This window comes from Dreissena polymorpha, chromosome 3, assembly GCF_020536995.1.
Source record: "Dreissena polymorpha isolate Duluth1 chromosome 3, UMN_Dpol_1.0, whole genome shotgun sequence".
NCBI classification, from domain to species: Eukaryota; Metazoa; Mollusca; class Bivalvia; order Myida; family Dreissenidae; genus Dreissena; species Dreissena polymorpha.
In genome coordinates, this window is record NC_068357.1 from 16959592 (window position 1) to 16982303 (window position 22712).

Genomic DNA, 22712 nt, shown 5'->3' on the forward strand with positions numbered 1-22712 from the left:
TAAGTGAGCGCGATAAAAAAACATGTTCCCTTATTAATAGCAATAAACCAAGCTATATAGTAACTGTTACCTGTTCAGTGTGTCGCACCAGAGATTTCAGACGTACCGGTCTATATGTCAGACAACGCAGGAAACAATGCACGTACTGTGAATAACTATGAAGCTTTCGTTTGAAATACAGTCTATCACTGATCGGTTAATACAGTCTATCACTGATCGGTAAATACAGTCTATCAATGATCGGTAAATACAGTCTATCACTGATCGGTTAGGAAATAACAAGTCTGATATTAATGTAAACAACGAAGTGTTAGATACTGTCGCTTTCTTCAGTACTTGGTATTTGTAGATGCAATTTCTCGTAATCTGTGTGGTAAAAGTTCATGGAAACGTATTGGTATGTACGGTGGTATGTGCATCGCAATGCCATCAGTGACATAAAGGACTGTTCACATGTGCGAAGATGAATGTGAAGGTTTCTGAACCGCGCATGCAGTGGTGGCGAAAACTCATAGCGTAGAATGGGTATGTCGGGATGCGAAAATCTTGGGGACCACTGCGACAAACTATCATTAAATACAATCTACTTATTAGTTGTCGAGTAGAATGTCGCGTTTGTTTTGCGCCATTATAATTATATGATAGTTTAATTTACGACGAATATTCTATTTTTAAGCATCACTAATAATAAGATAAGCAGTTAGTCTTTATAATCGTGCACTTTACAGAAATATACTATCATTTTATTTTAACAAATGTGTAAATATGGTCGCTACAGGAAGAATTATAAAAGTGTGTTTGTTGTATTCATAATGTTGTAATCAAAACAAAAACAGGCGCATATATTTGTTAAACGTAAAAATTGATATATTGAAAATAAAACTTCACTAGATGGTTAAGCAAAGGTGGTAAAACGTGTGGCTATGATATTAATTAGTAAAACATTTCTTCGAATGAAAAATAATCAAATTATAACGAAAAATCAATTTCTCTAAAAAAATCTCTATCAAATAAATATATTACAAGGTATTCAACGCAAAAATCACCCGGGGTGCATTGCTTTGACCAGCAATAACTTCATCAATTGTGCAGCGAGTTTGATCAATCATGCAATAATTCAAATGAAACTTTGGACTGTTCCCCAGAAATAATCTGATTACGAAGAACATAATCTGTTCACTTTGTGTTTTACAAGTAATATTTCTCTCTGCATCTAATCCAGCGTTCTCTCAGCGTCTAATATGGCGGACGTGATAAATACTGATTTTACCGGCTGTACAACGGATAATACGGAAACATTTCGATCCCGCCTCATATGGATTGACTTGAACAAATAAGAATTATGATAATCATGTCCAAGCAAGCATTGAAAGCAAGCATGTCTATGACCTTAAAACCAGAACGTAACAAACATTTGAAGATTGATGAAATACATAAAGAAGATCTTGCTACAGAAATCAACATGTAAGTTATCATTTATTGGCCAAAAGCTGTAATCCACACGCACGCACACACACAAAGTCAATGAAAACTATTCGTATAAAATGGTGACTTTACAGTAAGCAGTCGCCAATATTAATATTGTAATTAACAGTCGCATATATTCACATTCTACAATTATAATATATACTCAAGAATGTGTTAGTTTTATTACACGGATTTGTAATTTTGAATACGTAAGTAATCTATACGCAAAAATAGCCTTTTAGTACTGTGTAACCCTTCGGAAATGCAAGCGTCTAATAACGACATTTATCAACCAATTAATATAACTTTGAATGCTGATTTAACATCTACTTTGTAAATTTACACATTAATACATTTACCAGAGAAAATATATAATAGAAATCTAATGAATGCAGTGAAATGAATTCAGTGACTTCAGTAATTTCCCATATATCGCAAGGTGTACAATGATACTTGAATCCGGACGTACTTATTTTCGGATAAAAAAATGATCCCAAGTTTGGCAGGAAAATTACTGCGGATGGACTGCTATGCTAAGACCAGTCTTCTCCTTCTTATTCTTGCCAGCATCCTGTTCACGCTGTCGTTGATCACATATTCCTGGTTTGAGCTACCAGGAATTGCCTGGTATGGACCTTTGTGGGCGAAGTTTTGTGACAACCTAGGGGAATGTCACTATATCCCAGCGTTTTTTACTAAGGAACCAGGTAAGGGTTATTACTTGTAAGATATATTTTGGCTGCATTTCAATATGATATCTCAAAATAATGTTTGGTTCTATCTAAAGAAATACATGAGGAGCTTGTGCAGTAATTTCCAAAGGATTTTTTTAGACGCCCCCACCCCCAGGGCCATTGATTCAGATGGTGGGGTCTCAGGCATGTATCTGCCTGGTTTAATAGCCTTAATCTATAAACATCCATGATTAATGTGTAACAAATAATCAAAAAACAGGGACAAAATCTGTAAAATAGTGCTTTTAAATATATACTGTCCGAAAATTTTTAGACATTGAAATGATGTTAGACAAAAACATGTACATCAAAGTTGAGCGTCACCCTAAAAAAATTTGGGTACAAAAATTTTGGTTCCAAAAAAAATTTGGGTACAAAAAAGGGGTACGAAAAAATGGTGTGTACGAATAATTTTGGGTACACATTTTTTCCGGGTACTACTTCCCCATACCCCCGGTACTTTGAAGTATACTTCCCTGTACCCCGGGTACTTTGAAGTATACTTCAAAGTACCGGGGTATGGGGAAGTAGTACCCGGAGGGACCTTAACCCATTCAGGGGAAGTGTTAAGTTGGTCATTTTATTCACTGGTTCATGCCTTTTCTGCCTATCTCACGGGTCTGTAAGTTGGAACCATTCCCAATGCCAAATATGCATATTTTTTCCCAATTCTGAAAAAAAAAATCCCAATTTAAAAAAAAAAAAACTTTTTTTTTTAGACAGAAGTGTCTTATGACTTACGATTATTAGACTCTATATCTCAATTTTATTTAGTAAACAACCTACAAAATATATAACCATAATTTATATGTATTTTATCCAAAATGACTGCCCAAAAAATGCTTTTGTTGAGGAAAATTATTCCGAATTTGGAAGATTTTGCGACTCAAAAAAATCCCAATTTTGCTAGGTACTTTTTCCCAAAATAGACAGAAAAAGGCCTGTGGTTGAAATATAACATCTTAAGTCAACTTTGTATCCCAAAAGCGAAGGGCTCAATACATAACAGCATGATTTTTGTCAACAAAATCCCATTGATATGACAAATCAATGCAGATCAGTATTAAATGAAGCTTTATTTTAAATACTTCTGACCACATTACAAGAATTGGAAAAAATAACAAATAAACATAAGTAATGAGTACGGGTAATATATTTCATGCTTGTATTTTTAAATGCTTGTACTAAATATCACCATTTGCTATTCCAGTATTTTACCACGTCCTGCAGTTGATGTGTATGTTTTCCGTGGCAGCTATAAATGGTGCAATATATTTGCTACTGGTTGAGAAAGCTGATTTGAAGATATCTAGATGGTTTAGGAAAACCAAAGGGCAAAGTATAGCAATGATCTGCTTTATGTCAGGTAAACCAATGCTTGGAAGCCATTGTTTAAGCATTTAACTTTCTGTTTCAATGTGGTAAACCTACCTTGATAAAAAAATTAAGAGGACCTAATGTTTTCCTGTCATCATCCACACATCCACTTTGTTTAACTGGTATCTTTATTGCTACGCAGCAGTGTTTCTATTTAAATTGAACCAAAATTAACTTGCTTCTGTGCTTCGTTGCATGGACTGTTTTACATTCCTTAAGTTCTATTATAGAGGTATTTTATGATTCATGTGTTCTGGTCAGGTGAATAGCACGAGGTAATAGTGTGATGTTGTATATCATGAGCCCTCAGGGTAAGTGGAATACATTTTCAAACAATTAATGAATGCAATATAACCTTTCAAAAAAACACAGCCGTGAAATATTCCTTTAATGTAATACCTTATTACAGAAAACACTTTCACTAAAGATTCAGAACATAAAAAAGTTAGCCATTATATCACCATTATGATATAGGTGCATTTATGACTTCATTTAAATGTCCTTTTTTCCATACAATTGAATATGGAAAATGGTTGTGCCGTATGAAATACAGGAATTCTAACTGGTCTTTTGTTTTTTTTATAACAAAATAACTTTATTGGAGTCTGATAAGTTGGTGTTGCTAGCTAAGATAAGCAGAGGGCTTGGCTACAACTCCAAGAATGGCAGGTTCAATCGCAAACCTGGCCACATAACTTGGGGATTGGTCTTGAAACTGGCTACAACTCCAAGAATGACAGGTTCAATCACAAACCTGGCCACATAACTTGGGGATTGGTCATGAAATCTTGTATGAGGCCATTCTTGTATTTCTCCTCCTGCCTCTGATTCAAGTAGGGCAGTTGTCAATTACTGGCATAAGTATGTACTGGTAGAGTTTTGAGTGAGTCGTGTTCTGAGCAAACTGGACATAATGTATGTGCGTAAAAAGCCGTCCCAGATTAACCTGTGCAGTCCGCACAGGCTAATCAGGGACGACACATTCTGCTTTTATGACATTTTTCGTTTCAATGAAGTCCCTTCTTAGCAAAAATCCAATTAAGGGGGAAAGTGTCGTCCCTTATTAGCCTGTGCGGACTCCACAGGCTAATCTGGGACGACACTTTACGCACATGCATTATGCGCAGTTTTCTCAGAACAGGACTCGGAGTTGATATTTTGTTTTCCAGCTTTTGCTGTATCAGGAAGCCTCTACTTATTCTACCACATCATAGATGACTTTCCTAGAGAGGCTGGTATCTACCCAGAAATGCACTGGGCGGCCATGTTGGCCAGTCTCTCCTGTGGGCTTCAGTTCATGGCTGGATTATTCATGCTCAACTCTTGACTAGAACCTCAGGGCTTACTCTGCAAGTCCCCAAATAGGCCAATGGCTGCAAATATTGCCAAGGAAATGTTTTAGCCAAGGGAAGCCCTAAATCTACTGAATCGAGCCATTGTTTGATTCCTTCTCTGCAACCACCAAACTTGTGGAGTTTGAGGAGTGTTTGCTAGTTTGCCATCAACTTGCCATTTTCGGATCTGATTGTAACCAGGTTATAAAATATGTGTTGCATAAGGATCTGATGAAATTATCTTTTTTGCGACCTCTTGGTCAGCCAATAAGAGATTTGCTTTCATTATTTGAAAGTAAAAGAAGAAAGTGGTATTGTACAAAATTGTGCACGTTGGAAATCTACGCATTCTTCAATTTTAAGAGAAAAGAATTAATGATACAAAATTTATTTGTTTTATGCACATTGTCACGTTTTCCGCACTTAGTTAATGATACTGCAGTTGGGACTTATCTATGTGTTTGCCAAAACATTTGACATGGATAATTTAATACCAAAGATCTCTTGAAATAACCACTTATATCTTTCAAATTGTCCATATGATTATCGTTTTCTGTTTAATGCATGCACTGTAATGATCAAAATCTTGCTTAATTAGCATTTCTTAAATATCATGAGTTGTTCAAATTTTCTCGTTGAATGTCAAAATAATCAATTTAGTTTAATGATTAATTGATAAAAACGCTTATGCATGGACATACAGACTTGACAATCTGTTCTGCAATTTAACTTTTGATCTCTTGTTGACCTCTATGTATGACTGTGATCCTATTGGCTGTGTGCATGATACATACTCATACAGTTGAAACACAGGTGGTTAGCGCGTGGCTATGATATTATTTAGTTAAACATCATTTTGAATGAAAAATGATCAAATTATAATGAAAAATCAACTTCTCTGAAGAAAACAATTTTCATTATTGAAACAAAATATTTGTTCATGTCAGTGTAAGATCGTTGTTATTTCACTCGTGATCATATGTTCTATGATCACTCGTGAAATAACAAACGATCTTACACTGACGTGAACAAATATACTCTATTATTTTCTCAGAAAATCTATGGGCATATATCAAATTTTGGAGGCCAAGGGCTAGTGATATCCCCGATTTTCATTCCTGTGATTATGTTGTTATACTTTATTAAACTATAATAATATTTAATATGTTGTGATGTACGCAAAACTGTATATTAAATGCACTGCAAATTTTTATGCATTGTTGATAAGTTTTGTTGCTGCAAAATTGTTATTAAATATGTTTTTATATCATTATCATTATAGACAAAATCTTGTGTACTCCAGCTTTTACAGGTTACTATTATTGTATCCGAACCGGTTTTTATCAAACTTTTTTACTGTTTTCTGAAATTTTGCTTTAAGATTAGGCATTTTGTTTATTTCCCATTCTCGGAAGCAACAGTCTGCATTGTTCAGTGTTCTATGTGTACATACAGGACTGTATACATGCTTAGTTCATTGTTCTATGTGTACATACACAACTGTATACATGCTTAGTTCAGTGTTCTATGTATTCATACACGACTGTATACATGCTTAGGTCAGTGTTTTATGTGTGTCATACACGACTGTGTAAATGCTTAGTTCAGTGTTCTATGTGTACATACAGGACTGTATACATGCTAAGTTCAGTGTTCTATGTGTACATACACGACTGTATACATGCTTAGATCAGTGTTTTATGTGTGTCATACACGACTGTGTACGTGCTTAGTTCAGTGTTCTATGTGTACATAAAGGACTGTATACATGCTAAGTTCAGTGTTCTATGTGTACATACAGGACTGTATACATGCTAAGTTTAGTGTTCTATGTGTACATACAGGACTGTATACATGCTTAGTTCAGTGTTTTATGTGTCATACACGACTGTGTACATGCTTAGCTCAGTGTTCTATGTGTACATACAGCACTGTATACATGCTTAGTTCAGTGTTCTATATGTACATACACGACTGTAAACATGCTTAGTTCAGTGTTCTATGTGTATACCTGACTGTATACATGCTTAGTTCAGTGTTCTATGTGTACATACACGACTGTATACATGTACATGCATAGTTCAGTGTTCTATGTATACATACATGACTGTATACATGCTTAGTTCAGTGTTCTATGTATACATACACAACTGTATACATGTACATGCATAGTTCAGTGTTCTATGTGTACATACCCGACTGTATACATGCTTAGTTCAGTGTTCTATGTGTACATACCCGACTGTGTACATGCTCTATGTATACATACCCGACTGTATACATGCTTAGTTCAGTGTTCTATGTATACATACCCGACTGTATACATGCTTAGTTCAGTGTTCTATGTGTACATACACAGCTGTTTGCATGCTAAGTTCAGTGTTCTATGTAAACATACATGACTGTATACATGCTAAGTTCAGTGTTCTATGTGTACATACACGACTGTATACATGCTTAGTTCAGTGTTCTATGTGTACATACACAGCTGTTTGCACTTAGTTCAGTGTTCTATGTATACATACCAGACTGTATACATGCTTAGTTCAGTGTTATATGTGTACAAACCCGACTGTATACATGCTTAGTTCAGTGTTCTATGTATACATACCAGACTGTATACATGCTTAGTTCAGTGTTCTATGTATACATACCCGACTGTATACATGCTTAGTTCAGTGTTCACAAACAGGACTGTATACATGCTTAGTTCAGTGTTATATGTGTACAAACCCGACTGTATACATGCTTAGTTCAGTGTTCTATGAATACAAACAGGACTGTTAACATGCTTTGTTCAGTGTTCTATGTGTACATACACGACTGTATACATGCTTAGTTCAGTGTTCTATGTATTCATACACGACTGTTTACATGCTTAGTTCAGTGTTCTGTTTGTACATACAGGACTGTATACATGCTTAGTTCAGTTTTATATGTGTACATACATGACTGTATACATGCTTAGTTCAGTGTTCTATGTGTACATACAGGACTGTATACATGCTTAGTTCAGTGTTCTATGTGTACATACAGGACTGTATACATGCTTAGTTCAGTGTTCTATGTGTACATACAGGACTGTATACATGCTTAGTTCAGTGTTCTATATGTACATACAGGACTGTATACATGCTAAGTTCAGTGTTCTATGTATGCATTCACGACTGTATACAATAATTTGAGATCTGAAGCATTATTTTGCCCTCGCTTGTATAAACGATCGTATACATGCTTAGATCAGTGTTCTATGTATACACATCCGACTGTATACATGCTTAGTTCAGTGTTCTATGTGTATATACACAGCTGTTTGCATGCTTAGTTCAGTGTTCTATGTATACATACACGACTGTATACATGCTAAGTTCAGTGTTCTATGTGTACATACACGACTGTATACATGCTTAGTTCAGTGTTCTATGTATACATACTCGACTGTATACATGCTTAGTTCAGTGTTTTAAGTGTACAAACACAGCTGTTTGCATGCGTAGTTCAGTGTTCTATGTATACATACACAACAGTATACATGCTAAGTTCAGTGTTCTATGTGTACATACACGACTGTATACATGCTTAGTTCATTGTTCTATGTGTACATACACAGCTGTTTGCATGCTTAGTTCAGTTTTCTATGTATACATACCCGACTGTATACATGCTTAGTTCAGTGTTCACAAACAGGACTGTATACATGCTTAGTTCAGTGTTATATGTGTACATACCCGACTGTATACATGCTTAGTTCAGTGTTCTATGTGTACAAACAGGACTGTTTACATGCTTAGTTCAGTGTTCTATGTGTACATACACGACTGTATACATGCTTAGTTCAGTGTTCTATGTATACATACACGACTGTTTACATGCTTAGTTCAGTGTTCTGTTTGTACATACAGGACTGTATACATGCTTAGTTCAGTTTTATATGTGTACATACAGGACTGTATACATGCTTAGTTCAGTGTTCTATGTGTACTTACAGGACTGTTTACATGCTTAGTTCAGTGTTCTATGTGTACATACATGACTGTATACATGCTTAGTTCAGTGTTCTATGTGTACATACACGACTGTATTCATGCTTAGTTCAGTGTTCTATGTGTACATACAGGACTGTATACATGCTTAGTTCAGTGTTCTATGTGTACATACAGGACTGTATACATGCTAAGTTCAGTGGTCTATGTATGCATTCACGACTGTACTATACATGCTTAGTTCAGTGTTCTATGTATGCATTCACGACTGTATACAATAATTTGAGATCTGAAGCATTATTTTGCCCTCGCTTGTATAAACGATCGTATACATGCTTAGATCAGTGTTCTATGTATACACACCCGACTGTATACCTGCTTAGTTCAGTGTTTTATATGTGTACATACACAGCTGTTTGCATGCTTTGTTCAGTGTTCTATGTATACATACACGACTGTATACATGCTAAGTTCAGTGTTCTATGTATGCATTCACGACTGTATACAATCATTTGAGATCTGAAGCATTATTTTGCCCTCGCTTGTATAATGTTAAATAGTTTTTTTCAGCTACAAACCTTTTTTTCAAATTTAGGTAAAGTTTTTTTATTTACGTGCTATGCAGGTATCCTTTCCCTTAAAGGCTCTATACATGTGACAAATCCAGTTATTATGCATATCAACTGGTCTGATTTTTACCGGATTTAAGTTACTGTTGCATAAAAACTGCTAATAAAACAGCTTAGGTACAACATTGTCAAGAATTATGGAAGATAAACCCGTTTCATAATTCGAAGAAATGTTGACATTTTTGCAACTAACGTGATGTGTAGCCTCAGAGCGGTGACATACGCTAAAAATAGCCGAAAGAAAATTCAATTTTAATTCTATTTTAAACAACTTTTAACCAGCAAAAAGTAACTTATTAGATCACTACAAACGTTTTAACCATTTAGAAGAGACCTACTTTGTGGGTGATACCGGAAAACGTTAAAAATCATCGTTATATTTTTGGTGACCTGAGTCACTTTCACTTTCTCTTTTCCGAGTAAACAGCAAGTAAATAAACTGATTGTTTGCAAACACCATTGACTTGGAGGACACTATTTTGAGCTCAAGACAAGTTGTATTGCTCATTTTTTATTGTAATGTCCAATAGCATATATATATATTGTTTTTTGATAACCTTTATAAATAAAATATGACAAAAATATTTAAAAATCGGTAAATAATTACGGATCTTCACCTTTAAAGAGCCTTTAATTGTATGAGCAATCATTCAAAATTTGATCAATTTTAAAGGACATGTTTATAATTTGAATACAAAGTCTTCTTTCAGTAACTACATGTATTTTTAGCTAACCTGTGCACAACGTGCTCATGGTGAGCTTTTGTGATCGCCTTTTGTCCGTCGTCCGTTGTGCGATGTCAACATTTGCCTTGTTCACTCTCTAGAGGCCACATTGATTGACCAATCTTCATGAAACTTGGTCAGAAGATTGGTTTCAATGATATCTTGGATGAGTTCGAAAATGGTTTTGGTTGCTTTTAAAATATGGCCACCAGGGGGCGGGGCATTTTTCCTTATATGGCTATATAAGGCTATAGTAAAACCTTGTTAACACTCTAGAGGCCACATTTATTGTCCAGTCTTCATCAAATTTGGTCGTAAGATTGGTCTCAATGATGTCTTGGATTAGTTTGGAAATAATTATGTTTGCTTGAAAAACATGGCTTCCAATGTGCGGGGCAATTTTTCTTATATGGCTATAGTAAAATCTTGTTAACACTCTAGAGGGCACATTTATTTTTCGATCTTCATGAAACTTGGTCAGAAGATTTGACCCAATAATATCTTGTTATCTCAGGTGAGCGACTTTGGGCCTTTCAGGCCCTCTTGTTATAAATTAGCATCACATTTGTTTGCGCACTCAGTTAAATAGTTAGGATACACATTTATTATACTAAAACTTATTCTAAGCTGAAATTGTTAAATTGTTCTGCCATTCGCTTTTACATTTTAAGATACGTTAGCATATTGGCAAACAACACGTATATTTTACGAAGACTGGTTGAAATATATGAGACTAATTTTACCAAGATCTTTGCAAGATACCAAAGTGACCAAACTGGGGTGGTATTCCATAAACATCTTAAGTCATTTCTTAAATAATTTCACTTAAGGCCAAATAACAACCTTTTGCATTTCTTTACTAAATAAGAAAAACATGTTGTTTTTTTGGTATTCCTAAAATAACATTGATATAATGATGTTATGTACATGTAAATCCTGATGCCAAACTATTGCAAAATGAAATGAAACACTTAAGAAAATTTCCCAATTTAAGGAAAAGAATATAATTAAACTAAAGATTCTTCTGGAATACGACCCAGGAAGTTAAAGTGTTAAAAAAAACTGTACATTTAATATTATTTATTCTAAGAAATAGTCCATGTCAATCAGGTTGAATAAAAAAGATTTGTTAAGTTGTTGTCAATATATTGTACATGTATTGCTTAAGTATTAGAACAATTAAGTCCCCGGTGTGGTAGGTGAGTTGAGCCACGTGTGCTCTAAAATCTGCTTGACGGTGGCGCGCTTTTTACAGTTGACCTCCAAAATGCTGTGTACCAAGGCTTTGCAGTCTTCGCTGATTTTCTTGGTCTTTGAAAAAGAGACTTTCTTCTCTAGTTGATCTTTCACCATCTTCTTGATATTAGAATCGTCGTATGGCATGGACCCGCAAACCTGGAAGAAGCGAGCGGGCGCTTTGATGTTGGATTCCTATTTCAAACACTAATTGAGTCGCGTTCTGAGAAAACTGGGAATAATTCATGTGCGTAAAATGTCGTCCAATATGAGCCTGTGCAATCCGCACAGGCTTATAAAGGAAGACACCTTACGCTTTTATGACATTTTTCGTTAAATAAGGTATCTTCTTAGCTAAAATGCAATTTAGGCGGAAAGTGCACAGTTTTCTTAGAATGCGTCTCAATTGATTAAGGCCACTATGTTGTTCTGAAGATATTAGACAGGTTCAGGGAAATCTGGCGTAAATCCATCTGCGTAAAGTGTTGCCTGTGTGCAAAGGCTTATCGGGGGCAACACTTTCCGTCTACACTGAATTATTGTTTTAAGAAGACGTTCTTTAAACGAAAAGACAATAAAATAGATTAGTGTTGCCCCTGATAAGCCTGCGTGGAACACAGAGTTATCTTGGACGACACTTTACGCACGTGCATTTAGCCCAGATTTCCGAGAGCAAGGCGAATATAATGTTCGATTTATTTAGTTTTATCGGTCGATTTGGAGTTCGGATATTTTCAACGAGGACATTAACATGCGTCGTTTAATACTAAATAGCCATGCGTCAGATTGAAGAAGAGGTTTGTATTGAAATGTATATACAGCGCAATCCGCACAAGCTAATCAGGGACGACACTTTCCGCTGTTGTTAATTTTTTTGTTTAAATGAAGTCTCTTTTAAAAGAAAATCCAGTGAAAATCAATGATAAATCTGTGATTATTTTCAATGAACACTGCTTCAGATATTGCATTCAAATATCAACAGCGTATTTCATACATCACAAACGCGTGCATTCAAAATAAAAAATCATGCTTATGTTATAAGAACATAATTTTCTATTAATAGCAAATCACTTAAAATTTAATTTGCATAACCTGATTAAAAATTCTTTCGAATAACAAATGTGTTGAATAAACATCAGTCAGGCTTTAGAGAAAATCATTCTTGCCGAACAGCATTGATTCGACTTATTGATGAGTGGCTCAAAGATGTAGATAACGGTAATTGTATTGGTTCTGTTTTTATTGATATGAAAAAAGCTTTTGATTTAGATCATGACATTCTAATATACAAACTCAAACTTCATCACTTTTCGGATGTTACCTTCTCCCTTTTTCATTCTTATCTTAGTCAAAGACAACAATGCGTTAAACTAGGAACTAGTTTTTCTACCCCTCTTACTATTAAGAGTGGTGTCCCTCAAGGTTCTATTTTGGGCCCTCTCTTGTTTTTAATTTATATAAATGATATTGGGTTATTACTTAACAAATCAGACAAAGACTTGTATGCTGATGACTCGACACTACATGCTACAGGGGCCAATCCTTCAGAAATTCAAACTAACTTACAAAATGATATTTATTCCATACAAAAATAGTGCACCCTCAATAACATGATGATAAACCCTAGTAAATTAAAATGCATGCTTATTGGATCAAAACAAAAAAATAAGATTATCACCTTGATCTAAAAATATATAATAATGCTATTGAAAATGTAACTAGCCATAACATTTTAGGACTTTATATTGACAAACATCTGCAATGGAAAGTATACATTGATAAAACATGCTCTAAAATAAGCAGTAAAATAACTCTACTAAAAAGATATCAAATTATCTCACTTTGGATATGAAGAAATTATTTCGTAATTCATATATTCTAACGTGTTTCGATTACTGTTGTAAGATCTGGGGCAACGCTTATAAAATCAATTCAAAAAAGTGAATATTTTACAAAAACGTGCAGCGAAAGACCTTTTACAAAAGCCAAATAGAACACCATCCAAAGAATTGTTTTTACAGCTTAATTGGCTCTCGTTTAATAATAGATGTAAAAATACCACGCGGCAATCTTGATATATAAGTGTGTCAACAATCAGACTCCAGAATATTTAAATAATATTATAACTTTTTCTAAAAATCAAAAATATAACTGCCACCCATAGCGATATTGTTAATACCAAAGCAAATACAGGCTATAAGAAACGAGCTTTTTCATACCATAGCATGGATATTTGGAACAGTATCTCTGCTTTTAAAAGGCAATATAAAGCACATTTATTTTCTAATCAATAATATGTCATATGTTGTGTTGTTTTTTTCTCTAATCAATGATATTTCAGGTGTGTCTGTCTAAAAGGCAAAATGTGTGTTATGTATTGGTGTAAGAAAATATTGTTTAAATGTTTTACTTGTTATAGACCTATTTGTGTATGTTAGTTTAAGAAGGCCACATTGTAAAAAAATATTGATGCATCTGCAGAATATGTATAATGCGTCATTGTCTTTTTGTGTTACCTTCTGTTAATAAAGCTTTTTTTTTTATTATTATTATTATTAGTAGTATAATCAATAATATTTAATGTTTGTCTATCTATGTGTGTTATGTATGGGTGTAAGAAAATATTGTTTGAATATTTATACTTATAGACCTATTTGTGTATGTTAGTTTAAGAAGGCCACATTGTAAAAAAGTATTGATTCATTTGCATAATATTTATAATTTGTCAATGTCTGTATGTGTAACCTTCTGTAAATAAAGCTTTTATTATTATTATTATATTATTATACATTACTACAAGAAATATCAACCAATACCATATGCATTTCGAATTCTGAGGACAATGTTAAATCGATTTTTCATCAAATATATCTGCCCAGAAACCCGAATTTCACGGACAATCAAGGTGCAGGAACTACTGCATGTAAGTCATTCAGGCATGCAGTTACTAACAAGTGTGCTTTTAATTCCGTTTTCAAAGCAAATGAGCCTCGCTCTGAGAAAATGTGGTTAAATGCATGTACGTTAAGTGGTGTCCAAGATTAGCCAGTGCAATCCGCAGCGGCAAATCAGGCTGCACAGGCTAATCTGGGACGACTCTTTACGCACATGCATAAAGCAACTTTTCCCCAGAGCGAGGCTCTAATAGAATTACGCTTCGCTCTCGTAGGTAACATAGGTGTCTGAGGAAGTTGTCTAAAAAAATTAGACACTTTAAAGTATTTCCAAGCCCCATAAAATACTAAAAACAAATACCAGCTAAACTTCCCATACAAAAATGTTACTTAATCATGGATTGAGGAGCTCGGACAGACTGACGAACCAGTAATAGATGCGTTTTGTTTTTAAAATAAGAACTTTACCATTATAAAGAGGATGACACCCATCGACCAAACGTCGTGTAGCGGAAGGTGGTACGGCTGACCCTGGAGCACTTCCGGCGCTGCATAGGCGGCGCTCCCGCAGAAGGTCCGACTGATATCCCCAGCCACGTAAGTGCGCGCGAATCCGAAGTCGCTGACCTTGATATTGTTGTTGTTGTCTAAGAGAAGGTTCTCGCATTTCAGGTCTCTAGAAAGTTTGAAGTACGAGGTTTATATATGAGCCTCGTTCTGGGAAAACTGGACATAATATATGTGCTAAAATAGTCGTCACAGATTAGCCTGTGCGATCCTCACAGGCTAGTCAGGAATTAAACTTTCCAACGATACTGTTTTTTTCCGGATAGTAGATGCTATCTTTAAATGAAAAATTCCATAACAGCGTAAAGTGTCGTCCCTTATTGACCTGTGCGGACTGCACAAACTTATAAAGGACGACACGTTACGCGCATGCACCAAGCCCCGTTTTCACAGAGCTCGGCTCAATTTTATGATTAGTGACAGCAGAGAAAGCTTAAAGTCACGACTAGTGAACCGAAACAAAAACACCACAAAAACAGTCTCACCAAATTTGAGTTCTATATTAATTTCCATCATTTACATAATTTGATACAAGATAAAATGTAGACATTCTGTAAACAAATCGGCGGTAATAGCCATATAAGAAATTATATTTGAAAATGGGGCTTCGCTTATCATTGTGGCCATTGTATTAGGGTTTATTTTTGCGTTATACGTCCTTATTGAAAAGTAAGGGGCTAACGTAGACTGACACCAAGGTAATAGGGCCTTACAAACTCCCTAAAAGCGCGAAATAAATAGTATTATTTTGATCGGGCATATGAAAATTCCAATGCGGATCGCCATATAGAAAATTAAACTTGACAAATCGGGGCATCGCGTCTAGGATACCAATGTACTAGTATTTCTCATACCGATGTACTACATATTTCTCATACCGATGTACTACATATTTCTTATACCGATGTACTACGTATTTCTCTTACCGATGTACTACATATTTTTCATACCGATGCACTACGTATTTCTCATACCGATGTACTACATATTTCTCATACCGATGTACTACATATTTCTCATACCGATGTACTACGTATTTCTCGTGCAGATAGTTGATCGCCTCGGCCACCTGGCGGAACATGACCTTGGCCTTGTCGTCTGGGATCGCTCCACGCAGTTTGATGAACTCCAGAAGGTCACCATGTCCGGCATGCTCCATCGCTATATAGACCTAAGTAATTTTGTAGAAACATGCAAATCAAAAGAGATAAAATAACAGCGGTAAGTGTCGTCCCTGATAAGCCTGTGCGGACTGCGCAGGCAAATCTTGAACGACACTTAACATACATGCATTAAACTCGTTTTCAGAGCGTTTTTTTTTCTCCAAATTTCAGAAATGGTTCGAATTTTATATTATTGGCGTCGCACTGAAGTGCGGCGACTAGTATGTAATACGTTTTTATTTCGCTTATGGGAGGAGAAATAATTTTACGGATCAATGTATATATTTTTGTGTCAGAATATCATGCATAGTGGTGATTTTTGTGTAAATTAGTGTAAATAAGTACTGCATTTGTGCCTATTACATTTCCTACAACATTTATTGCCAATAATGCAAATCTAATTATTTTAATTAATAACTAATCACAGGGACTGGGCAATAATAAAAGATCACAGGGACTGGGCAAATACGCGAACCGGTGAAACTTTCTGGTTTTGTATACAAACAAAACTTCTTTGTTCCACTATCCAAGCAACCACCTAGTAACTAATAAAGGCGCTATAGAGCGCGAAGCGCGAAACGTATGATTAATTGTAATAATGAGTCTTGATAAAGGAAGCAGCCGCTTATCAATGAGGAGCACCATCACAGCACCCCAGTCTCATTACTATCAAGTCCTCCTACAGGCTTTTTTTGAGAACCACATATAGAAGGCCGTAGGCCTGACCCTTATCTTGCCAGTGGTATGGACCCTTTAATATGGACCTTTAACCCCGCTCACTATCCAGCGTTTAAACCCCCGGGTTTACATTTAAACTGACTATAAAAAGATTATTAATATCTTAGTTAGAAGGTGATATTCAAGCGGTTCCGTAGTGTAGTGGTTACACGCTCGCTTCACATGTGAGAGGGCCAAGGTTCGAGCCCCAGTAGAATCAAATTATTTTATTTGTTTTCTATGTTAACTTTTAAACTAACTGATTTGATGGTTATACCAGTATCTTTTTATATTTTGTTTAAAATAATCGGCCAATATATTAATATTTACAGTAGAAAAAAATCGCTCCATGTAACTTCATTGAGTGCCTTTTACACTGAAATTCCCGACGCCCTTTGATGCTTTGCATCAATACTTATCTTGTATATTAGTAAAACGTTGATAATAAACGAGCACTGGGACGGATTTCATGTAAACACTGAATAAATTGATTAAGAAAATGACGATTACAATGCTGTGGCGGATATTGTATTGAAAATTAGCATCGCTCTAGAAAAACGGGGTTTTATTCATGCATGTGCATAAAGTGTCGTCCCAGATTATCGTGTGCAGTCCGCACAGGCTTAGCAGGGGCGACTCTTTCCGTATAGAGTGAATTTTCGTTTGAATAAGATTTTCTTTTAACGAAAAAAAAATCCATAACAGCGTTAAGTACGACACTTTACGCACGTGCATTAATCCCATTTTCACAGAGCAAGGCTCATATGAACATTGACCTTGACTATTCTATGGCCACATTATTCCGTTGCATGTTGACACTGTTTCTAAACAGCAAAACACACTCATAAACAAGTCATTGAATTCAAAGTATATCGGCTTAAGTTTGATATTGACTGTAACACTAGGGAAATCTTTTCTGTAGTAATAAATACACTTAATATCACAAAATGGGTCAACATTACATGCATTTGTATGTGTTTTATATGTTGCGAACACAGCGCTTTCTAATCCTTTACAGTAATGAACATTTTTCACACACAAAAAACATTTAATGTTTAGTCCATATAATCACTATGAAAGATTTAAGTAAAATTTAAGGCAAATGAATATAAATTCAAAACTGGTTACACACACTGTGTTTTTTTCAATGTGAAAGTTTATTTCAACGAAACTCTGTTTATACACGCCCCGTTGTTTTACCTTATAAATACTACAGATGTTGATATAAAACTGCAAGCGTTAAATAATATTTTGAGATGAAATAATTTTTGAAGTGATTTCTGTAGACGTTGTTGTTGTTGTTTTATTTTAAGTACAGTTCTAAAAAAGTATAATTAGTGGTAGGCTTACAAGATAGATCACATGCATAAACTAAATACGTTAATTTTTGCACGAAAAGTCGGCTGTTTCTTTTACTCTCAATTGCATATATAAAAAAGAAAGAGTAAAGAAAAATATTAATTTTCCGTTTTATACCTTCGATACTTAATACTATGTTTTCTTTGTAGTAATACCTACCAAAAATGAGAGCTAACATCATCATACTGATTTGAAATTATTTAGAACTTATGTCGTCTTTTTTTCTTTCCGTTTTATGTGCATTTAATTTCGTTTTGTTTTACTGTTAAGCCAACACACACACACAGTCAACACTCGCGCTAAGTAATACAAACAACTAGATTATAAACAAAAAATTGAAAATAAGGGCTAATGCTAGTCAACTATAATTTTTTGGCGATGTGCGTTACTGGGGAAGTTATTCGATTTAAAATTACCACTGATGACTTTAAAACGGCTAAAAGGGGCCTTTTCACTGATTATGGCATGTATTGAAGTTTTTCATGTAATGTTTTATATTCATAAATGTAAACATTGGATCCAAAAAGCTCCAGTAAAAACAAGAATACAATTTAAGAAAGAAAAAAAGTAACAATTAAACGGGCTCGAACCACAGACCCCTGGAGGTAAAGTCTATTGCTTAGGCCATACGGCCATTCCTTGCGCATACAATGGATGATGTATTTTATACTTTATATAAGCAATCCTCGTAGTATCATATATATATATAAATATAACGATAACGAAAGAACTCTCTAAATTATTCAATCGTTTCGCGTTGCAACGCTTTATATTTTTCAGGTCTTAAAAATCGTCAAAAGATGCATAAAATGGATATTTTAGAGCATGGTAAATGTTCAGTATGAATGTTTCCTCACAAATATATAACTAAAACAAAAATTTGCGAATCTGATACATTTTTTTATTTCGTCAATTTAACAAAACGTGAAAAGGCCCATTTAGACCATAAAAATGGACGCGTATACGGCGCAGATCGATTAAACCTTTTTATTATTTGAACATGTTTTCTTCTGCGACATTTTTTCATGAATACTCAATGTTTTTTGTGTACGAGTCCAACTAAACATTGGACCACAAACTGAACATCTTTCCGTTCAATAGTTTTTTTCTCTAAGTAACCAGCGTCTGCATGCAAAGGAAATAATGTCAGGAAATAAATACAATAGTCATGGTAAAAAATATTATACTTCACAATAAAACACTCACCTAAACGACAAAGTACCAAGTTTTAAATAAATGTAAATACAAAGCCGTCATATTATGTACAAGTATATTTTTTAACTCTAACCAAAGTTTACCGCCTTGCTAGTTATGCCGAATGGTAAGTGTAAAAGTATATGGTTTACATCTGAACGTTATACAATATATATCGATCATGCTTTAATTTTTAATGGAAAACAACAAACGAATTTACCTTATTGTGAAACTCCATTAATTCGTACATTTTCACTATATTAGGATGGTCTACACATGCGATTATTTTTAGTTCACGTGGCAAAAACTTTTCTCGAAAGTCCTTAGGGACCTTCTTTCTGTTAATGATTTTCAGAGCAACGCGCGTCTGGAGTTTTTCGCTGAAGGCACTCTTGACTTTTGCGTACGAACCATCGCCAAGATGAGTTCCCAAGGCGTACCCGCGCTTTTTGAGTTCCGCTTCCTCGTCCGATATAACGACTGTATTTTTGTCGTTACTCATTGTCTAAATAAATAACTATAAATTATGACATGGTGCGATTGTTGATTAAAATGTTACGTTAAAAACGAACGCCCGCTTTCTTTATCTATGGACAACGGCCCGCAGTTTTGTATTGTGACGTCATTTTTTCGACGTCCAAATGACGTTTGTTTGTGCGACGTTTCTTAGACAGCATCGCATGTTTTCAATCACGTGATGCACATAAGCCTCCATTTCGTTCGGGACAAACGTATTATATGCATTGTCTCCAAATTTTGACCGAATGGTGAATTCTAAATGGTGACAAAGTTTGTTGATTTATTCGATATTTGTCGATTTTTAAAAACCAGTTCCTATTGAATACGTCATATTCAGTGAATTCTACCTATTCGAAGACTAATAACTTTAAAATTAGAATGTATGTAGATCGACAACATAAACACAATGAATTCTTATGTCCAGGTACAAGAAGCGTTCACATACTGCAAAATGATGCCGATGTCATTACAAATTATCCGTATTAAAGTTAGCCTTATTCTGTTTTAAGTGTTGGCAGACCCACACCCAAACGACTTAAACACCAAAAGCATCTGTATGATAGAATAATAAGTTAACTTCGATATTATTCGGCGTAAGCTGTATTAAGCCAGCTTTTCACCCTGACTTGACCTTTGTAAGTGTCCAATTATATTCAAATAAAATTTCCCGCGGCTAGGTACGAATGAATACACTTCATTTATTCCATTGGCTGATTTGAGTATAACACCAGAACATAGGAAACATATCCGCGTCTTTGTAACACTGTTTTACTGCATGAAACAATTTTATCTCTAACGAAAAGGCTCAATAGATAGAACAGCTTTACAATCAATTTTCGACATAAATACAGTTTGTGCGTTCACCTTTTATTTTCAGAAAATTACCAGCACAAAAGCGTTTATACTAAAGGCTACATTCTCATATTTAGTACTTGCATTGCATTTCAACCCGCGAGGTTTCGGGTCAATTCGCGGCCAGTGTGTGAAAGTCAGAGTTTATATACAGTTCATCACCGGAGTTCGCAGAAGGGGTTGCGATCTTTTTATTGAAGGAAAAAAAAAGGAATCTATGCTATTTTTGTCTGATGGAGTAAATAGTTCGTTTAGTCGCTGTGTCGATATATCAATATTTTAGGCACAGCTGTTGCCTTGGTCGTGTACAGTTGGCGTAAACAAGCCGTCGTTTCAGCAGCAGAATTGTTACCTAACTTAATGCATTGCATTCCAATCCGCAAGGTATCAAGGTCAGTTTGCGGTCAGTTGCAGAAATCTTTATATAAACGCCGTCTCGTAAACTTTGTGCACTTGAAGTCTGTTTTGATCAGAAAGATACTAAATAAAGATATTCGGCGATATTATTGTGGTATGTCAATCATCGATTGTTAATATGTTTTCAACATTTGCATGATAAGGACCAATTTTGATAAAATTAATTAGAAATATTTATCCATTTAGACCAGTTTATGAAGCATGAGCACAATAATTCACTATACTATAATTATGCAATTAAATAAGATTCGAGTATTGCCGGCTGACCTATATGCACTCGTTTATTTTCAGGTTTCTTGTGTTTTTCTATTCTGTTAATATAGATATCTGAGTAATAATATCACATAAAGCAAAATAAGCCACGAAATCTGGCGCAACACCCCGTAATTGATTTGCTTGTGATGTTGCTAAGAACTGCGCAGTAAAAAGGCATCCGCTTCTTTTTATCTCATAGATATAACTTTTGATCGTTCATAAACATCGACCACAATCAACGCCGTATATCTTTTTTAAAGATAGTTCTTGTTTCATGTAAATTGAGCCGCGTTCCGGGAAAGCTTGGCTTAAAATTGTTGCATATGCGTAAAGGGTCGTCCCACATTTATCTGTGCGGACTGCAGGGATGACACTTTCCGCGTTTATAGATTTTTGTCGTTTAAAGAAAATCTTTTCTAAACGAAAAGCCTGTGTCGGCGGAAAGTTTCGTTCGTGATTAGCCTGGTGGAACCGCAAAGGATAATCTAAGACGACACTGCGCACATTCATTAAACCCAGCTTACCCAGGTTCAATTTATGGCGACGGTGAGATGGTGCATACGGGTCTCGGCTCGGTTTTGTTCTCTGTCGCTTAATGAGTGTCCAGTTTTTGTTTTGTTATTATCGACGATGGAATTCATTCTCGGCATGAAGATACATCCGATTTCAAACCGAACATGTTTGAAAATACTAGTATTCCTGAAGAATTTGGCATTTATTTTTCCAACAGCATACTTTACACACTTGAAAAGGGGGTGAAGGCAGGCGGACGGGCAGACGTAGACAGACTGACACGCACGCACGCATGTGTTATATAGCATTATAAACTATAGAATCTGTAAAAGTGGAAACAACAATAACCCAAAATAAAAGCTCTGCAGGCACTGTAGTTGTTCGCTGTTGCCTAATCTAAGACACAACTCATTTTTCAAAATGTTCATGCGAAAATGGGGCTTATGCCATATGCGCCCATCATAGCTGTAGCCCACACCGCCTGTGCTTCTCTCAGTCTGGTCTGGAGATACATAATGAGACCATTAAAGCTTGAATGATTTTATAGCGGACAGCATCGCCTCTGAACAGAATGCGCAAATGCACTGGCTGGGCTTGAGCTACGCTGGCCGAAACGCCATAAGATCCGTTTTCGCATGACGCGGCTATGAAAGTGTGATTTGTATGTGTCGAAAGAAAACTGCGTGTTAATCAAATATTAAAATACGATGTATTTCAATGGTGAAGAAATAAACGCAAAATAAGCCATGCGAGGACACATATGATGTGAACTCCCAT

General features: G+C 35.3%; 2 protein-coding genes across 3 annotated transcripts in view; one reads left to right on the top strand and one right to left on the bottom strand.

Annotated features, from left to right (window-relative positions):
* Nucleotides 1-1727: 1727 nt before the first annotated feature.
* LOC127873120 (uncharacterized) overlaps nt 1728-22712 on the top strand; it is a 192871-nt gene continuing 171886 nt past the window's right edge. The window contains exons 1-3 of one of the 2 annotated variants that reach the window (XR_008045980.1): nt 1728-2174; nt 3412-3567; nt 4748-9641. Coding sequence is in view for 1 of the 2 variants with exons in the window: in XM_052416769.1 (XP_052272729.1) it covers nt 1955-2174; nt 3412-3567; nt 4748-4905 (534 nt within the window). In the remaining variant the exon portion in view is untranslated. Of the gene's footprint in view, nt 2175-3411; nt 3568-4747; nt 11383-22712 lie in introns of those variants that run through there. The other variant, XM_052416769.1, reaches the window with a different exon arrangement.
* On the bottom strand, nt 11315-20002 carry LOC127873119 (testis-specific serine/threonine-protein kinase 1-like). Its single transcript, XM_052416767.1, has 4 exons — nt 19600-20002; nt 15969-16117; nt 14848-15055; nt 11315-11644 (listed from the first exon to the last, which is right to left on the bottom strand). The coding sequence occupies exons 1-4, from the start codon at nt 19879-19881 to the stop codon at nt 11429-11431; spliced, it is 855 nt and encodes a 284-aa protein (XP_052272727.1). The 5' UTR covers nt 19882-20002; the 3' UTR covers nt 11315-11428.